A 19,128-nucleotide genomic window follows, 5' to 3' on the forward strand; every position below is an offset into this window, starting at 1 on the left:
CCTCTGAACAACGGGAATACATGGCGGGCATACGGGTGCAGTTTTAACTGCTTATCATGTCCTTACTGTCAGTTCTTCAGATATCAGCTGCTGACTGCTGGAAACTGGATGTAAGCTGAGTCTGACCCAGTACAACTCCTTTAATTTGTTATTGTAAATAGATTCATTCCCCTTGCCAAGAGCTACTGCTGGTAAATGATAAATCTTACATTGCAAATTGCTTCCTCGCCACTACGTACCTCTCAGTAGGACAACCAGCCATTTACTTTGCACACTCTTAAAACCAGCTTCTGTTGCAATGTGTAAATTCAGAAGCTTTTTCACAGTATTAGACTTCTAGATATTTTGTGAAAGGGGCCTCTGAAATCCACACTAAGGAGTATACATCCCACATGAATTGTAACAAGATATTTAGCATTCCAGTCACAGACGGACAGTCCATCTCTTCCCCAGTATATTGTAACAGGATAGTTTGTTGGTACTGTGGTGCACTTTGTCAAAAAGCGGCTATGAACTGTACAGGGAAAAATGAAATTAGATACACCACTTGTGCAACTTCTTTCTTTTCAGAAGAGTGATTCACCTGGCTCAGCTGTCATGAGGATTATATGGTACTGGAAGTTTTTGAGATTACTCAGAGTAGTGAGAAATTCAGAATAGCAGGGAGACAAAGCACATTTCTGATCAGTCCTATCCCAAATTATTTTTTACACTCTTTCATTTAAGAAAGACAGAAGTATTTACTTTAAAAGCAACAGATTTAAAGGTTATCCATTCTATGCTTCTATATTTAAAAATACAAACAATATCATATTTTTTTTGTAGTGCTGATGGGTGAGCTTTAGAATTTCTGGTCTGGAGCTGGAAGGAAACTGTGAAAGAAACTATAACAGGACAGAAAGCTCAGCAATGGCAGCAGAACAGCAAAGTCCTAGGCTGCAGCAAGTAAGGACTTCCTCAGCTATAGGCTCAGAAACAAAGAAAAAAATCTGCATACCTTCAAAAGGCCTCAGATAGGCAGGGATCTCCAGCAAGAAACCCTCACCTCCACTGCCAATCCTTAAATGAGGGCTGGGAAAGGGTGCATCCTGGCTCCATCCCTTCCAGTCACTCAGGTGCACTGCATGCACTGAGCTTCCCTGGGTTGGCTCTGCCTTCCTACCAGGTGCTCAATCACTGCTTCAAGCTGTGACTCAGCATTTCTGCTACAGGAACCAAGTTGGGATTAATTTTATAGATATAATAACTGGGTTTATTTAGGTTTCTCTTTGTGTTTTTCCCCTGCCACTACAAGTTCTCTATGCTATGTTGATTTCTATTGACACCAAAGCTTGCATTTCTCACAGCTCACTGTTGTAACCCCCGCACATGGCTATCTCTACCCACTAAAAAACATTAGCTATGTTAAATGCAAGAGTAATTATGAGGATAAGCACGGCTCCTTGGCCAAAGGGAAGGCCCTGCCTTGGGAATGTGTAAATGCAGGGTCAGTACAGATGCAGCATTCATTGAGCTTGCAGACAAAGGAATCAGTGCTAAGACTGAAAGCTCCCCTGTTGATACAACCATCTGTACAGTTCAAACTGCAGTCTACTTTTGCACCACTACAGATTAACTGCAAGGTAATGCAATATAACATATGCTACATGAAAGACCTAATGCTTATGTACATACAACACAAACAGAACCACTTATGCGTATCTGTTCAGCACACAATACTTGTGAGTGTAAAATCACAGGGATGTGCAGAGAAAAAAATTAGGCCATGTGTGCACTATTGTACAAGTAGGATAAGGAAAAAGTTTTTCTTCATTTCCCTGTAGTTGTTTTTATCTTCCCTGGAGGTGTTCAAGGCAAGATTGATTGGGGCCCTGGGCAGCCTGGTCTGGTATTAAATGTGGAGGTTGGTGGCCCTGCATGTGGCAGGGGGGTTGGAGATTCGTGATCCTTGAGGTCCCTTCCAACCCTGGCCATTCATGATTCTGTGATTCTGTATCTTGCTTATGTTAAAAAAAAAAAAAATACAAACCACATTTCCTACCACTGCTTCTGTCTCTTCTCCTACTGGCCTGAGTCTCTCAGTTCTGTAATTAAAATAATAATAACAGCTGCTATTTCTTTTTTAGTCTAGGTACTTGGGAGGTAGCCAGACTCAGGCTTCTGCAGGAGTAATGCTTCCTGTAACTTGGCAAGAACAGACCTTTGTGGATATCTCTGCAGTTTGTGTAGAAATAACTTCACCCACATAATGGCTGATTAATTAGACTTGAGGCAGTGCAGATGACTTGAAAAGTAAGAAGAGGAGAAACACATAACTTCCAGCATAGAGCCAAGCTTTGGCTTTCCCAAGCCTCACTCTGCTTATCCAGTCTTTGGGCTGTTCAGAATACTTCTATTATTTATAACCAAAGGGGAAACAATTCCAGTGTAAGACAACAACTAAAACAAAAACTAGAATTCAGTGGTAATAATCATTTGATGTAAAAATTATAAATGCAGTTTATAATATGGCATTTAACCTTGAATAAACACAGATGAGGTAGAATCACAGTTTATTCTTGCTCCAAAATTCTGCTTTTCCACATGAAAATCTGAAGGAAAAGGGGATAGATATCAATTTATATGTTCTTAGTTACAACTGCACCCTCTGCAAAGTTTGTGCTTGTCATTGAAACCACAAAACGCACTTTGCACCTAGTATAGCAAAAAGAAACTCCAAGCACAAGCATTATCATCACAGTAATAAATAATTGGAACAACAGGATCATACTGCATGTTTTACTTCTTCCATATGACGAAAAGTACTGAGGCCAAGAGAGTGCACTAAAAAGGAACGCTGATGCTTCTCAAAAGCTAGAGAATGAATAGGAAAAAAAAAGGAGAGGAAGAAGAAGAAAGAATGAGGAGAAAGGAAAGAGGAGAGGTGAGGGAGAGGGATACAAAGAGACTGGACAGTTAACAACAGTAAACTCCAAAGAAAAGACACCTTAAATCAAGGGCGATTGAAATAATCAAAATGAAAATTGTACAAGGATGAAGTGAAACTAAATGAAGCAAAATGTTATCCATTTTTAGAGAGCTTACCATACAAAGTGAACATTTTGGATTGATTCAAAAATGGGAGACTCCAATGATTCCTCCAGGATCCCACAACACCCTGATAATTAGAATGGAATTAAACTGGGTACCTGGCACCAAGGACAACCCAGTGCTTCTGGCCTCAGCAGAATTTGCTTGTTGCTTCAATTAAAACTTATTCCCTCCTCACACGCAGTGAGGACCTGGATAGACAGTGATCCCTGAGTGCAGCTCTGATATGGCTGCTGCAGGGAATAAACACTGAACTGCTCAAGAGCCACATGGGACTCGAGAACCACAGATGGTAGCACTGCTATAGTGATAACCTCAATTAGTAGTACTTCCAATCTGCCATGCAGGCTGGAGCAGACCCTTATCTTCAGCACTGATAGACTTCAGGCCTGGCTCTATGTAAAACTGAAAGAAATTATAAAATTTCCTATTTCCATTTCAATATATAATGAGCACTAGGCTTACTAAATGTATGAAGTACAATATGTGACAGAAGCCCTCTTTAATTAAAACAAACCTTAGGCCAGTAGCAGCTAGTTCAATGGAAAATAAGAATAGAAAAAACAAGACATTAAAATTTCTTTTACATAAAAATAAATTACAGTTACTATTTGTTAAAAGTAGAATCTTGTGTTAGTGGAAATGGGGGCAGGTGGGAAAGGACAGGGTCTGAAAGTCCTTCAAAGAAATGTAAATCAGCTTCTTGGGTCTCTGTGGTCTCAGATGCATCCCACCAAAATCACTACGTGCTGCAGTAACGTATGCAGGAATATGTATACATAGCAATAGCGAATAACAAACAGAATTTCATGCTGTGTGAAGGAGCACGTTATATGTCTCAAGTGATGAACCTGAATTATCTGTTAATTCCTTCCAACTTCACAAAATAGCTGGATCTATTAGGATCAAGGGAGATAAAGCAGCTACGTGACCCCTGTGATCCCTCCCTCTCTGGTTCTACACAGTGAGAACAGCCCTAACCGCCTTGGCACTGCACTCTTCCAGATGACTTGCAGTCATCCCTCTAGGAATAAGTGAAGCCTCAGGGACCTAATCCAAGGCCATCTCACTTTCTGCTGAAGGATGATTCACAGAACCCAGTGCCATATTCCAGTAGTATCCTGTAACTGTGATGGTATTCTGTAACCATTAATTCATTCCTTGTACCTGGCTGCTGGTACAAAACAAAACATTTGCCACGTGGTCCTGAATTTTTGTAAGGTATTTTCTATTTTCAGACTCTCTTCCTGCTGAAATGCTGTTCTCTTAAAGTCATTATTTAGCATTTTTATATGCCTTTCTTGTTCTTTTTGTTGTTGCTGTTGTTTTGGTTGTGGTTTTTTTTTAGTTTTAGTTTTGGTTGTGAGGGCTCTATCTTGCATTTACATCATTAAAACATTCATGATGTTCATCAGCAAAAGAGCTGGAATAAAAAATGACTCTCATTTTTTAGCTCGGTTTCGATCAGTAATGCTACACATGCCATAGAAGCAGCACAATATCTTTAGTTCTGATGCTCCCCAGATTTTCCTTCTTACACTTCTAAAATTTGACCCTACACACAGTGAAGCCAGCAGGACGGGCTGGTCCCACTCAGAGTATTTCCAGGTGAGAATTTTAGGCAGGAATATTCAATGTTCTAAAGTTAACTGAAGAAAAAACATTTCTGGAAGTATATTTACCCACTTGGCTGCATTAAAACACAGATTAATCGAGGTGGTTTGGTAGATTTCAGATTATCCAAATTAAGTAACCAACGTGCATTTCAAATACTATTGCTAATTTGTTTAAATATGATTTAAAATGTAAACCACGGCAATGCGTTCTGTTCATTTCACTGAAGCACTCACCACTTCTAACAACCAGACCGACGATTGGAACTGACACGGCTATTTCGGTGCTATTCTGAGGGACAGGCAGAGGAGTGCTGCAAGCACTCCGTGATCTTTAACTGCCACATTAACACTTTAAACTGCAGTTATCAGGGCAAAGGGGTCAAAGCCATCTCAAGAGCATGGACTGGAGTTATAATTAGCTCCTGAAAATAACAAAACTTTCGCTCGTTTTCATAGGAAAAAAAAAATCTATTCCCTGCAGCCAGATCTTTTAGAGCATTTATGTTTTTCTCTTGTCGCAGTTAAGTAGCCTCACAAAGTGAACGTTATAAGGAAAAGATGTTTCTCAGTTGTTGTGCAGTATTTGGTGTCCATGCAACTGTGCAGCCCAGCCCCAGAGACCTTCTTTCCTTTACCTGATTCTCTATGTCCATTTATTACTTTCCATCACCTCCCTATCTCCTTGCCTTCTTTAACCTTGTTTCAGCTGCTGATTTATTACCTTAAGCATTTACTAATCTGATGGCAAAGGTCCCTACACAAAGTCACAGGGATTTTCCCGCACTGACCAGGCTGTAATCTTCTGGGAGCTGGAGCCAGGGCTATTTTGGCTGTAAGATGTCCACCGCGTCGCGGTTGCTAAGAAAACAATAAACTGTGTGCACGGTGCCGCGGTGAGCCATTCAGCAAGCCAGCGTAGCTATCTGCTCGGCCCTTTCCTCACTTGATCACACGGTAATGACTGTGCTACTTAAGATAAAACCTTCATAACCTCACTTTTGCTGCTCAGGTGAAATCAAGGGAAGAATTTGACCTTTATGTTTTAAATCGGCCTCTGAAACCGTTAACGCGGCATGCAGCAAGCGTTTGTGTCGTGCCATCACAGGATCTAGCAAGGGGGCTTTTCCCCTCACCCTCTCCTGAACATTAAGTAATCCAAGCACGAAGCGATGCAAATTTTGCACGCTTGCAAACGTTCTTCCTAACAATATTGTAGACAATACGGCTCCTGAGCCAAGGCATAGGGCACAACGAGCTGAGGAAACCTGCCCGCGTACACCGCCAGCACGGTGTTCAGTTTCCCCTCGGCTCAGCCTCGGGAAAGCAAAGCCCGGGCGGGGCCGGGCACAACCGGGGTTCCCCACCGACGCGGGGTTCCCTTCCCTTCCGTCGCGGAGGGCACCGGCGGCTCTTCCGGAGGGGAGGAAGGGACGCGGGGGGGGGGGACGGCCCCCGCCGGGGCTCCCCGCGACGGGCTCCCCGCCCCCGCCGCGCCGTGCCGCTTCGCTGCGCGCTGAGGCTCCGTGGGCGGACGCGGCAACCCACGGGCGCTGGCAGGCAGCCGCGCGGCGCGCGTCACGGCGGGGAGGGCCGGGAGGCACAGCCATAAATAGAGGCGAGGCGGCGACGGCAGCAGCATTCGCGGGGAATCCCTCCTGGCCTCCCTCCGAGCGGCGAGGTAAGGCGGGCGGGATCCGGCGGCGCTCCCCGGCGGCACGGGACCGGAGCGCGGGGCTCTGACGGCTCTTCTCTCCTCCGCGTTCGCAGCCCGGCGTCCCCATGACTCTGAACCGCGGCGACAAGCTGCGCTACCTGGACAAGCGGCGCGGCAGCATGCCGTTCTCCGCACACCAGCACCTGCACCGGCGCAGCATGCCGGTGGACGAGCGGGACCTGCGGGCCGCCCTGCCGCAGGACGAGCTGTCGGGCTTGGTGCGCTGCACCTCGTACAGCCCCGGCGAGGCGCACCGGGAGAGCTGGGCCTCCGACTCCTCCGACTCCGTCATCTCCTCGGGCAGCGACTCGGATGGCAGCCTCTACAAGGTGATCCTGCTGGGCGAACACGGCGTCGGCAAGACCAGCCTGGCCCGCATCTTCGGCGGCGTAGAGGACGGCGCGGAGGCGGAGGAAGCCGGTGAGGGCGCGGGCGGTGCGAGGCTCCCAGGCAGGAGCGGCACGGGGCGCGGCGGGCGTCCGGGCGTCCGGGTGTGGGGTGACGGCGCTTTAACGAACACTGTCTTCCCTCCAGGAAACACGTACGACAGATCGATTGTGGTCGATGGAGAAGAAGCGTCTCTCGTGGTGTTCGATATCTGGGAACAGGTACTTGCAGCTCGAAGATGCTTTTTCTTTATGGAGCGGTCGGCAGTTTGCTCCAAAAATGTGTAGCAATGGAACAACTCTGTCTGGCTATTTATTGTCAGATGGGTAGCACTGAAAGGAAATCATGCTGCCTTCATTCTCCCTTGCAATCATTTTCTTGTAGCTGGACAAGTAGTTCAGAAGCCTGGCTCGGCTTGGGCTGCGAATCCCTCAGTGCTTTGAATAAAGCTTACATTGGCAGCCCTGGGGAATTCCTGTAAAATTAGACACTGACGATCCGATCGGTGCAGACCTGGTATTATTTCTAGAAACTAGAAGATTTTAGAAAACTTCTTGTGGGCTGGTTTACTTTTGCTATCTGTAAATAGATAAAGCTAACAAAAATATCTCTCAGGTGTTTACAATACTTAAATCATTAACTAGACTGTGTTGAATATCTTTTTCAATGCAGTAAATCTATTTGCCTCATTTTGTTTTAGGATGACAGCCAATGGCTTCAGAACCACTGTATGAAGATGGGAGACGCCTACATCATTGTCTATTCAGTGACAGACAAAGTTAGTTTTGAAAAAGCCTCCGAACTAAGGATCCAGCTGAGAAGAGCAAGACAAACAGAAGACATTCCTATTATTCTTGTGGGCAATAAGAGTGACCTGGTCAGGTCTCGGGAAGTCTCAGTTGATGGTAAGATACTATTCATTTATACAAGAATGTCTAAATTATTAGTAGCAAAGGTAGCAGAGGATTGTGATCAACAGTGATGGTCCGGGTTTGGTGTAGAAAAATGTACGACTGGAGGCACACCAGAGAAATCAAGCCAGCTGGTTCACAATGGGGACTCTGCATCACGGAAAACAGAAAGGAAAGACTCATACATAGAGCTGGGCTCTGAACTGCAGTACAGGAGACATGCAGCTTCAGAGCTACAGGGCTGAAGCTGCAGTTTTACTGCATGTAATGTGCAGTGTAGCAGTTGCTAGTCTCAGGATTTGATAGCCTTCTTAAGGGACAGGAGTGCCACGTCATAGAACCCAGGCAGTCTTTGATGATGGTGATCCCACAGTAACAATACAGCCCTTTCCTCTAGAAGTGATTCCATAACGTTTGAGGTGAGGTGGAGAGACTAGGTTCACACAGGCTTTTGTATGTCATCTACATCTGTGGTCAGTGAGAATTTTCTGTTCCATTGTGCGTTTCAGCAACTGAGTACAGTAACAATTGCCAAGTATTGATTTCATGTATTTTAAATTTGTTTTTCCTTCCACTAGTAAGCATACTGGTCTTGATGCTGAAGAACCATTTCTTGCTGTCTGGTTCTGGCATACTTCTTGTGTTAAATGGCTGCACAGGGAATTGATTGGAGTTCATCACGAGATTCTCATTCCTTGCAGGCTGGTGGCAGTGCATAGTTCACCTGTCCTAGAAGTGACATTGTTTTACTCATGCTGGCAGCTTTGTCATTATTGGCCACAAGGTGGACATGGAAATTTGCTAAGCAGCAATGTTCCAGGGCTAGCTACATGTTTACCTCTGGAACACTGGGGACACAGCAATGTCTATTTTGAATGCAGACCTAATCAGATCCATTAGTAGGCAACATTATGATCTCTGCTGTCACCTATATACTGACCTGACTTTTTGACCTGCATCAGCTTTATCTGTGCCTGATGTGGAAGACTCTCACTTCTTACAGCTAGGCTGAGGTGTGTGATTGCTCAATAACTTCCAAAAGAAGCAATAACTAGCTTTTCTTTCTATACCTCACAATCTTTCCTATCAAACAGCAAGCATGCATCAAGTCCCTCCCTTAAATCAGCTAGAGATCTTAAATGATACTGGAATGGTCTACCTATAGGGCTATTTTTGCCTTACAGTCGGCACTGCTGGTCAAGTGAGACTTCTGAACACACCACAGAAAAGTGAAAAGAGTGAAAAGTAAGGGGACAAAACCATGACTGCAAATATTATAATTTGCTGTTGTGTAATAAAGCTCTTTGGTATTGAAGACACTTTCCTTTCTTTTTAAGCTAACCCATTTTTTTTTCCTGCTAGAATATGTAAAGAGAAAATGTCAGTCTCCACTCATCTCCTTTCTTTGCTTTCCATACAGAGGGACGGGCCTGTGCTGTTGTGTTTGACTGCAAGTTCATTGAGACCTCAGCTGCTCTTCATCATAATGTCAAGGACCTGTTTGAAGGTATTGTTCGGCAAATCAGGCTTCGCAAAGACAGTAAAGAAGACAACGCTAGGAGAATGGCCAACACAAAAAGAAGAGAAAGCATTGGCAAAAAGGCAAAGCGATTTCTTGGGAGAATTGTGGCAAAGAATAACAAGAAGATGGCTTTCAAAGCAAAATCTAAGTCTTGCCATGACTTATCTGTGCTTTAGAAGCTTCCAGCAATGTCAGATGTTGCCATGTTGGAGGTGAACAAGCATTTGGCTGTTGAGAAATATGTGGATGATCCTCATGGTGATAAAACAATGACTTATCAATTGAGACTCTCATTAATGCCTTAAGGTGCACAAGCAAGTCTGGAAGTTACCTTACAATGTTGGCTTCATTGATGAATGGTTTGTTTCAATGTATACAAGTAAATGAACTAACTTTAATTAAGTGGCTTGATACGCCCACATTTTCACTATGTATATATGTTACATACATCCTCTTGTCCTGTGGATACCAGAGATGCAAAGATAAGAAAGGATGATAAGTATCACCACAGACTTGCCTCATTTGCAGAGCAAAACTTAAACTCGTACGCAGGCTCGTACACTCTTTTTAGTATAAAGTAAGCAATGATAAATCTTTTTAAATTTAAATGTGGGGTGGGAGGAAGTAGAACCACATTAGAATGAAAGGAAAACATTTATAAATATATATATGTATAGTTGAATATGGAACAGATATCATTTTATGAAGTTAATTTGCACTTCCATTACCTGTTATTCAATTAATTTGTTACTTGTTTACATGCAGATTTTATAATAAAGTATTATTTCCTGTTATAATAAACTGTGCTTTTTTCACAGTATGGATAAAGAATGACAGAGCAGTATTTTTATACTGATCTCTTTTTCACTGTATAAAACATTAATTACAGACTTCAAGTGATCTATGCAGATATGTATATTGCTGTTCTGGAATGAAATGAATCAGGAATACTCTGTCCTGTTCTTCAGCATACAGTTCTTTTAAGGAATTCCTGCTCTTATGAATACCTTATTACAGCAGTTGGTATTGGAAAGGCGTATCTTGATGTTATGGCTCATCTTCAACCTGGTTCTCTTGTCAGCTTTAGCAGAAACAGACCTCTAAATAATATGTTTAGTTTGTTAGGCTTTTGTCCATGCTGGTGAATTGAAACCTGTAATGTTCAGCTTCTTACATCTCTCCAGGGTTGAAGGCCTGGTATGACAGCCAATGAGAAAATGCGGATTTTTGTTGCTTGTTGTTTGTATCTCGTTTCTCATTTCTTTGTTTTCCTTTTTTGGAAGCAATATAATTTTCCCATCTACTCTCAAGCCTGTAAATACCTTTCAGTGGCTTTGGGAATTTCAAAGAAGCCTGGCAAGACTGTCTGAAAGAGTTCTGAAAGATTCCATCTGTGGGCTACTGTGGCCTGCAGTTTTCAAGTCCTGTGTTATAATTAATGTGTTACCATGACTTTTACCTATTTGCTATTCATTAATTTAAAAATCAGTCACGCCTCAGCAAATAAATCAGGCTGACTGCATATGCTTTATAAATTCCTCTATAAAGGATACATTATCTTTAAATTCTTCCATAAGCTCAGTTCTCACAGTCAATAAAACACAAGTCTCCCCTCTTTCCCCTCCCCTTAGCTGAGTCTAGCTATTTAAAGAGATTGTTCCGCTGACTGGCGGTTCTTTGCATGATCTTACAGAGGCTAGCCCTTCCAATGCAGCAGACAAATAGCATCAGCTGTTACTCCTCACTGTGAGCTTCCCTGAGCTTGAACAAACAACTCTGCAAGGGCTTAGCCTCCTGATGTGTTGCTGGGGCAGCTAGCTGTTGGCTTCAGTATATGTTGCTGCTAACAGGTCACATTAGTTTTCTTGTGAAGAGAGGTGTTTGCTTTGTGACCTGAGCAAGGTCCAAAGCAAGTGATTCTGCCCTGCAGCCAGAGCTTACATTTACCTGAAGATACTTCTTATTTGGATTTGGCCTTTTTTCACTAGCCTTGCTTTCTAGCACACTATTATCCCTGGAATGTCTAACCACAGTCAAGAGCATGGCATCAGATGTCTACTTACACTGAAGCTTTTATCTTTCAACACCAAAGAAAATGCCCGAGTCATGAAAACCTTGCTGCAGAAGAATCCAAACCGATAAATCTGGCACATACCTATTTATGCTTATATTAAAGCTGTTAACAAAACTTCTGTAGCTCCCTGTGTGTTTGCAAAGCTTTTGCCTTTTGGTTGTTCTATGTTTTCAGAATGACTGGGAGAGAATTGGCACTTCATCTGGATTGACTTTCAAGATTTAATTCTGTCAGTAATGAATACAAGGAATGTAATAGAAATCCAGAGATCGAGCCATGTCTTTTCACAAAGTGCAACATGTTACAAAGATGTTGTGACACAACCAGCTACAAAGCCTCCCCAAGGTCATGGTTAACAGCTGTGCTTTTTTGCATACTCTGACCTACAAATCAGAATTCTTCTTGTGTTTGTGAATTCAAAAGATTATGTTTGGACAACTCTAAAGCATAAAAACAATTCCTGTTTAGTACATTTCTAGAGGTTCATATAAACTGTGGGAAAGAATTTGTATTTTAGAATTGTGTCATATAGGCCACTGTGAGACAATAAACTGTGAATCATCTAAAGAAACATAGGCTCATCTGTACTGTATTCAAACAGTTAACATTATACAATAAAATACTTTCCAAATCCTCATTGCATTGTTTTTTCTCATTTGTTTGTTTTTACAAGTTTTTTTTTGCACAATTCAGCAATAGTTCATGAATATTGGGACGTTTTGATGTTATTACAGCTTTGATAATAACCTGCTCTAGAACAATATCATATTCCGTACTATGGAAGCATTGCTATGAATATTATTTTGCAGAGTTTTTGTAGCTCATGGAAGACTTTCTACCCTGAACAATAATAATTTCTAGCATATAATTTAATGCAATTTCCAAGGGGATTTTTTGAAAGTATATATGCAAACAGCAACTGGCATCTTACTGCCAGATGCCTCCAAAAATCAACATTTTTCAAAAGGTTTTTCCTATCTTCAGGCATTTGACAGTCACCTGTGGGCTTTTGTAATTTGAGATGGATACTCAGATTCTAATCATTAATGGGAGTGAATCTGTATCAGGTGAAACATACCGGGAGTTCCAGACAACAGCATTTTCTTTCATTATTACCAGAACAGAAAAAAGTGTCAGAGGTAACACTGGTGTGAGTTCTCTTATTTTTTTGTCACTGTACATCATTTTAATTTGGAGGAACCGTTCACACAGTCATTTAATCTTTATTGCTTTCACTGCTTCTGCCAGCTGAGGTTCCTGTTACAGCTGATCGTGATAGAGGATTTTGTGTTGGCATAAATCCATTTGGAACAACTCTAATTATTATCATCTGCAGTGGAAGGACGTTGCCTTTTATATGTGATGCATACATTAGGTAAACAAATCAAAGACTCCTCTGCCTGATATTTCTAAAATAGCTTCTGCAAAACTCTTCACCATATAAAAAAAGTGAAGAAAATCATTCCTCCATCTGCCAAAAACACAAAGTGTAAAACTGAGTCATATAAATAGAGACGGAATGTAAACTGCTGGGGGAAGACATAGCATCACCAAAAATGTAGTTTTATTCAGATGTATTTTCTCAAAATAGACCTACAAAACCAGGCCAGGATCTACATAGTAATGTTGCATAACTGTAGTAGGCGTGGCGAGGAGACGGTGTGTGACGGGGTCAGGTTCCCTATGCTCAGGGCTTGCCAGGTGCTGTCCCACAATAGGACAGCGTGTATGCAAGGGGTGTAGACAAAGCAGGACATCAGCTGTCTTTGTGCTCTATGGCATGGATGTTGAATAGAGAAGTAAGAGATAAAAAGAGAAGTGCATATCATTTAAATTCATAATATCATTCAATTCTAACCCGCTGTTCAGAACCCAAATGGGAACACCATAGTTAATTTAAAATTGTACTATGAATTGCAGCACTAGCAAGTAGAAATCAGGCTAAGGAATTTACTTTAACATCAAGTTCTTCACCAACAATTACCTTGCTATTATTTATCTATCATGAAAATGCCCTGGCAACCAGGTAAAATGGGCAATATGTGTTCCAAAGACTCCCCTTGCTCTCTTGTTCTCTTTTTTTTATTTCCTGATTTTTAAATATGTTCTTTGAATGAATCACTGGAAACCAATAGGGCCTTACTGAGTTTTTTTCTATTATTTCCAAGATTTATCACAGGACCTGAAGAAGATATCAGTCTGAACTAAAATAAATTCAGAGACAGAAATCAACAGAATCCATTTGAAGATATGAATTTTCTTGTCCTCTTAAAATAAACTTCTCAAAGGCCCAAAACAAGGGCTGAAGAAAGGGCAGGATTTGGAGAGCCAGTGCAGAATCAAAAGTTGCTCCTACTCAGAATAGTACAGACAACCTGTAAAAAGCTTTTTGGCAGTAAGTTCTACTTTCATCAGCCTCATGACACTAGCATAAATAATTATGCTTTTGTATGGCTTGCAGTGCCACTGTGACCCCTGCCTTAGGAATGACGATTTTCAATTCAGTAGACATCTTGGCAGAAGAATAGAAATTGTTGTCACCCTAAAATGGATTATTGTAACACATTATGCTTAACAGAGTGCTTTCAGGAGCTCTGTGCTGTAGGAAATGCAGCCATGTTAATTAAGCTGGCTAGGTCACAATGAGCACATAACTCCTGTGCTCTGGGCTGTATTCCCATAAGTTTCTAAGTGAAGTGATGATCTAGAAAAGCTGCAAATAGCACTGGACATAACTAATGCTGACACTGCTTCACTTTGCTGCATGTTTCTTGGCTTCAACATAGCTTGCTGAACTCACTATAAAGTCAACACCATTTATTGATTCAGGGCCGCACAACAAGAACAATCTCTGTGTTTCTAATTGCAGCTATCACGTTATCACAGGTATTGGGCAACAACAACTTATTGCATTTTACACTGCAAAGGTACCTGCAAGAGATCATGCCCTGTTTATTAGCCTTGCATTTCAAGGGCACAAAAAGCACAAAACAGTAGATATAGATCTAAACTGAACTAGAATATACAGTAAATTTTAAAATCATGCAAACTTGCAATGGTTCCTGTTCACTATGAGCCTTCCACTGGAAATTTTGAGAAGTGTTCATCCACTTCATCTTCAATAAAAAGAATAAGCTAACTCTTGTTGGATATCAGCCAAAGCTGAACAGCTTTCTCACAGATTTTCCAGTTAGAGGTACCCCAGTTATAGGGCTCCTTTGTCACACACTTTTCATGTCAACTTCAGTTTTATCTTTCCAACCTCCACTGTTACACATTGTCACCCTTGCAGCAGTGGCTCAGCAGAATGCTGGGAACGTCTGCTGCTGCATGACTTACTGAAAAGCATCAGCTGTCAACAGCTGTAACATGAACCTGGTCCCCCAGCTCATTACTTTACATAATACGGTCTAGATAAAAATGTCAGATTTTGCTGCAGTAAGTCCCTGATTAAGACAGCATAGCAAATTAAATAAATTAAATTACTCTCTCCTTGAATGTCAGGGGTACTACTGCATTTGCAAGGCAAAAAAGAATGAAAGGTTTTTAACTAATCTATTTGTGGGGAAATAAACAAATAAACAAACAAAAAAACCAACTTATGCAATCTGAGAGCCACCTTTCATTTTTAGCCTATGGTCATTTTCCCAATGGAAATCTCAGAGGCTATGTTGTTGTGTGTGCTCTTCTGCCCTCTAACAATTACTAGAATTCTTAGATTTCTATCCTTTCTGCTTGGACCCACATAGAAAATATTCTTAAAAATCTGAAAGAAAGTAAGATGATGAAAGTTATGGGCAGTAGAAAGGTTTTCTAGATTTTTAAAAACAGTAATGAAAGCATTTTATTCAACAAATTAGCATTTCTATGCAGGGTTTACAGCTGACAGTGCATAACCTAATTATAAAAAAAAGAAATCAGAACTCATCAAACTTTATCAATAATAAGTATTTTCTGTGTTTCTCTTGACACCCTGCAACACATCTAAAGTCACTGCCCATAATAAATTGCAAAGTAGACAAACCAGAAACTACAATACTAGGCTACATTTTTATTGTTACCAATATAAGTTTTTGCTTGTAACACAAGTAAAGGCACTGAGTTCATATGTTCACCATAAATGCACAACCAATGCATTTATATGCAACCATTACCTGCAGAACTGTTTTTTTTTCTCTTAAAAAGTAATTCAAAAGATAACACTGAAAATCAAAGCTGTAGCAGAAAAGTGAACAAAGTACAAAAATAAGCAGCAGACAGACTGCAGATCTGTCTTTTATTCACTTTCTGTTTTTCAAGATATCAGAGAGCTGAAGTATCCATGCCTGTCTGCTTAACTTTATACAAAAGTGGAGCTATTCAAGTAGCAGAGCAGAACTTTGAATAGCCAGATCCTCAAGAACAAAGACTAAGGGTGCAAGCACACATCAGTGTACCTTCTATAGGCTCAGATTCAATAGCAGAATCATTAGCAGAACATGCAGTTCTTCTTAGACAGGTCTCAAGGGTTCTAGGCAGCAGCACATCTTTTATTCTAAAACTATGTTCAAAACTAAAAGGCATTAAGATCTTTCTAATTAATTTTATACTCAGCCTTCATAAAATGACTTGTAAATTAAATTGTTAGATAATTGCTACAGAACTTGATTTTACTAGTAATTGGCTCAATTTTAATTACAAGGTAATTAATTAGCACGTCTTTATTATTTTGCTCCCAAAGTAATGTTCTTCCCTTCAAGAGCAAGATGGAGAAATCAGAGAAATTGAGAGCTGGTTGAATTTCTGCCTCTTTTCTGTTGGCTTGGACTGTGACCCCTTAAACTCACAGTGCTCTCACCTGGCCTTCCCATCAACACAGGTAAGGATTTCTCCAGCCTTTAAAGTGAGTGCTGTAGAAATCATTTTTTCAATTGCTTTAGAGCTTTTTCATTTCTTGTTGAAAGACTGTGCTTAAACATCTGCTAATACAGTTCTCATATGAGGAGTATGATGTTGAGCAGATGTTCAGCCCAAAGGAACAAACCACAGAGAAATTTTGACAGGAGTTTGTACATGAATACTGTAAAGGCAAATTAGCATTCTGGGCATTGAATCCAGGCCATTCTTGACTGGACAAACATTTTTAATATTCTCCTGAATACTGAACATCAAAAAGTTTGTACATTTGTTTTTAACAGTTTTGAAAGCGCTCGTGCACACTAAACTTCTACTTTTATGCTGGAAGAGGTATGTTCAATGGCAACAATCACAGTTAAAATTGTATCTATGAAACTAAACTTATTTTGATTTTGTTTAGTTTGCTTTTAGGATTTTTTACTTTGGATGTCACATGACTGATCCTGCATTGGCACTCACAAAAGTCACATCAAGAACCCAACCAAAAGGAAAGTGTTCAAATGACATCTATCTGCAGCTTGGTCTTTTCATTAGAGGGTTGGACTGGAACGTTCATGAAATTGTCTCTCACTTTCCTTCAGTGTCTTCTGAAACTAGGGATGTAGATCATGCACAGGCCAGAAAAGAGCTGCATTTTGGACTTTTGGATCACACTCTGCTGCCTGCAGTTCTCATTCTCTACAGCTGCAACAGCCAGGGTAAATGCAGAGGGGGGACAAAGCACAGAGAGGGAGGGGAAACAGTGGAGGAACGAAACAACACTTGTCTTGAGCTGCTTCCATGCTCAGTGGAAACTTCCTGCATCACAAAGCATCACCTCCTCACTTCTCCTCCCCCAAAAAGAAAGGGCTATTTTTAATTTACTGATTGTAAAGCTTACTTTCCCAATTGCAGGACAGAGGTTTAATTAAAACACCGACTGGTACTAACATAATCCAGAGAAATCCCATCTCTTTCAAGGAATAAGCCCTGCTGAAGTTGGTTTACTGAAGTGATCCAGTTTAGGCAGTTTTCTGTATTATGCCTTGAATTTAATTGTACCCAGCTTTATCATTCTCTTTTCAACAGAGAGTATTACTTATTACTGCCATTGAGAGCACAGGACAAATGCTGCTTTTTTATGGAATTAGCAGATGTAGGCCCTGTTTTTGGAAACACAATCACATGCTTAATGCCAGCAAGGTACACTGGATCCATAAGATTGAATAAATATTTAAAAGGCTATTGGCTTGGAATTTGTTGGAATTTCCCAGTATTTGTTATAATACTGGGAAAACAAAAATAGAATTTGGCATTGTGTATCTATGTCATCTCATGAAAATGTATGGTATGTTTGCAGAAGCAGAAATAGGTTCTGAAAACAAAATAATTGCAGGGCAATTTCCATCCAACAGGCACATTGTGACAAAAAGATGAACAAGCATAGAATAGTTCTCCAGACAGATGAAAAGCAAAGCCAAGCAATTCCTCCAGTATGATTTATTTTACCTAACTTAGGAAACAAAATAACAGCAAAAAAAAAATCCCATAGATCATGGAACAAGGGCAATTGCAATCATCAACTCTGCTGTTTTGGAATGTTCTTAGTGCTTACAGTTCACCAATTAAAGAAGACAATCACTAAAATACTAAACTCAATTAATGTCACATGGATAGAGAAGTTTTACTGAGCAGCATGGTGCAAAGAACCAGATTTCCAAAGAAAAGAATATAATTCTAACACATCAGTCTAAACTGTGCAATTTGATCAGAAGAGTAGCAGATATTTTGCTTAACACTCTACCCTTTGGGATGAGTAAGATGGAATTTCACTTCCACTGAAAAAGAACATAGCTTTCAGACTACAGGAAGTTTAAAATATAGACTACATAAATTCCAAAGGACCAAGTAAAAGATATTTCTTAATTTTCATACAACTTAGTTCATGAAATTGTGAAGATTAAGACTGACAGTAACTGTGGGAAGTGTCCCTATTAGATCCATATAAGATTCCATGAAGTTGCAGCACAGCAGCACTGCGTCTTCCTCCTGTATGGCCAAGCTTTGGTTATAAGGATGAGGGTTTTTTTCTCTCCTTTTCCCTTCTTTTCTCTTCTTTTTCTTTTCTTTTTTCAGAGGAGGAAGGCTTAAGCATCTTACGTGTTGAGTTATTAAAAACCTCTGAAGATACATCTGTGTGGAAACAGTGTTCTGAGGCTACAAATAAGAAGAAACAAAAAAGGAATTCCTCCAAAAATCATGTGGGAAAATGGTGTCCTGCCCAGCCCTGCTTACAAATACAATGGGTTAAATGCTAATTGTGTTGAAGCTGCTAAGAGTTTTCTCTTAGATCTGATCATAGCAAAGATACTAATTTTCTTTGTCTAAAGACATAACTTGAAGAGGCATAAAAAGGGAAATATTTCAAAAAAAATTAAGTAGATTTTACAAAAATTGACAAGCTATGCATAACAGGAATTCAAACTTCTACTTCTTGTTCATTTTGCACAAGACTGTTTTGACAGATGGATGCATTCAGACAGAGAAATTAAAATGAATGCAGTAACACTCTCCTGATTATTTTTGTTCCCAATATCTTGAATATTTAAATGACTACAGACTAAACTATGTTTCTATATTTGGGAGGCAATCAACAACAACAACACTGTGGAAAAATCTTTCATTGTATTTGATTAAAAACAGAGCACAGGTCAGAGTCCTGCAAATGCATTACGCTCCTGCCACAGGAACGCTCCTGCACCAAAGAGTGTAATTACATGCTTGTGTTTCTGAAGAGCATTATGGAGTTCAAAGAACAACTTTAATTTAGGAAATTAAGCATATGCCAGGGAATTTGGAATGCTGACCTCCAGCTCACTCATTCCACCTCTTTGCCCAGGAGTGTACGTGGCTTATGCAGCTCAAGCCATTGGGGGAAG

The 19,128-nt window shown here is 40.7% G+C and overlaps 1 protein-coding gene and 1 long non-coding RNA gene across 2 annotated transcripts in view; one reads left to right on the forward strand and one right to left on the reverse strand.

Moving 5' to 3' along the window:
* LOC149916157 (uncharacterized) overlaps window positions 1-19,128 on the reverse strand; it is a 65,278-nt gene that overhangs the window by 5,166 nt on the left and 40,984 nt on the right. The gene's annotated exons all lie outside the window — the stretch shown is intronic.
* RRAD (RRAD, Ras related glycolysis inhibitor and calcium channel regulator) lies at window positions 6,229-10,031 on the forward strand. Its single transcript, XM_031615353.2, has 5 exons — window positions 6,229-6,384; window positions 6,474-6,840; window positions 6,955-7,028; window positions 7,508-7,712; window positions 9,139-10,031. Exons 2-5 carry the CDS (start codon window positions 6,486-6,488, stop codon window positions 9,414-9,416), a joined length of 912 nt encoding a protein of 303 aa, XP_031471213.1. The 5' UTR covers window positions 6,229-6,384; window positions 6,474-6,485; the 3' UTR covers window positions 9,417-10,031.

Source organism: Phasianus colchicus, chromosome 13 (assembly GCF_987193195.1).
Source record: "Phasianus colchicus chromosome 13, bPhaCol1.hap1.1, whole genome shotgun sequence".
NCBI lineage: Eukaryota > Metazoa > Chordata > Aves > Galliformes > Phasianidae > Phasianus > Phasianus colchicus.

Bases quoted from the DNA above. Each gene is read 5' to 3' on its own strand.
- RRAD (XM_031615353.2), top strand. From the start codon at position 6,486: ATGACTCTGAACCGCGGCGACAAGCTGCGCTACCTGGACAAGCGGCGC. The intron at 6,841-6,954 runs GTGAGGGCGCGG...TCTTCCCTCCAG, and splicing joins CGCGGAGGCGGAGGAAGCCG to GAAACACGTACGACAGATCG. The intron at 7,713-9,138 runs GTAAGATACTAT...CTTTCCATACAG, and splicing joins TCGGGAAGTCTCAGTTGATG to AGGGACGGGCCTGTGCTGTT.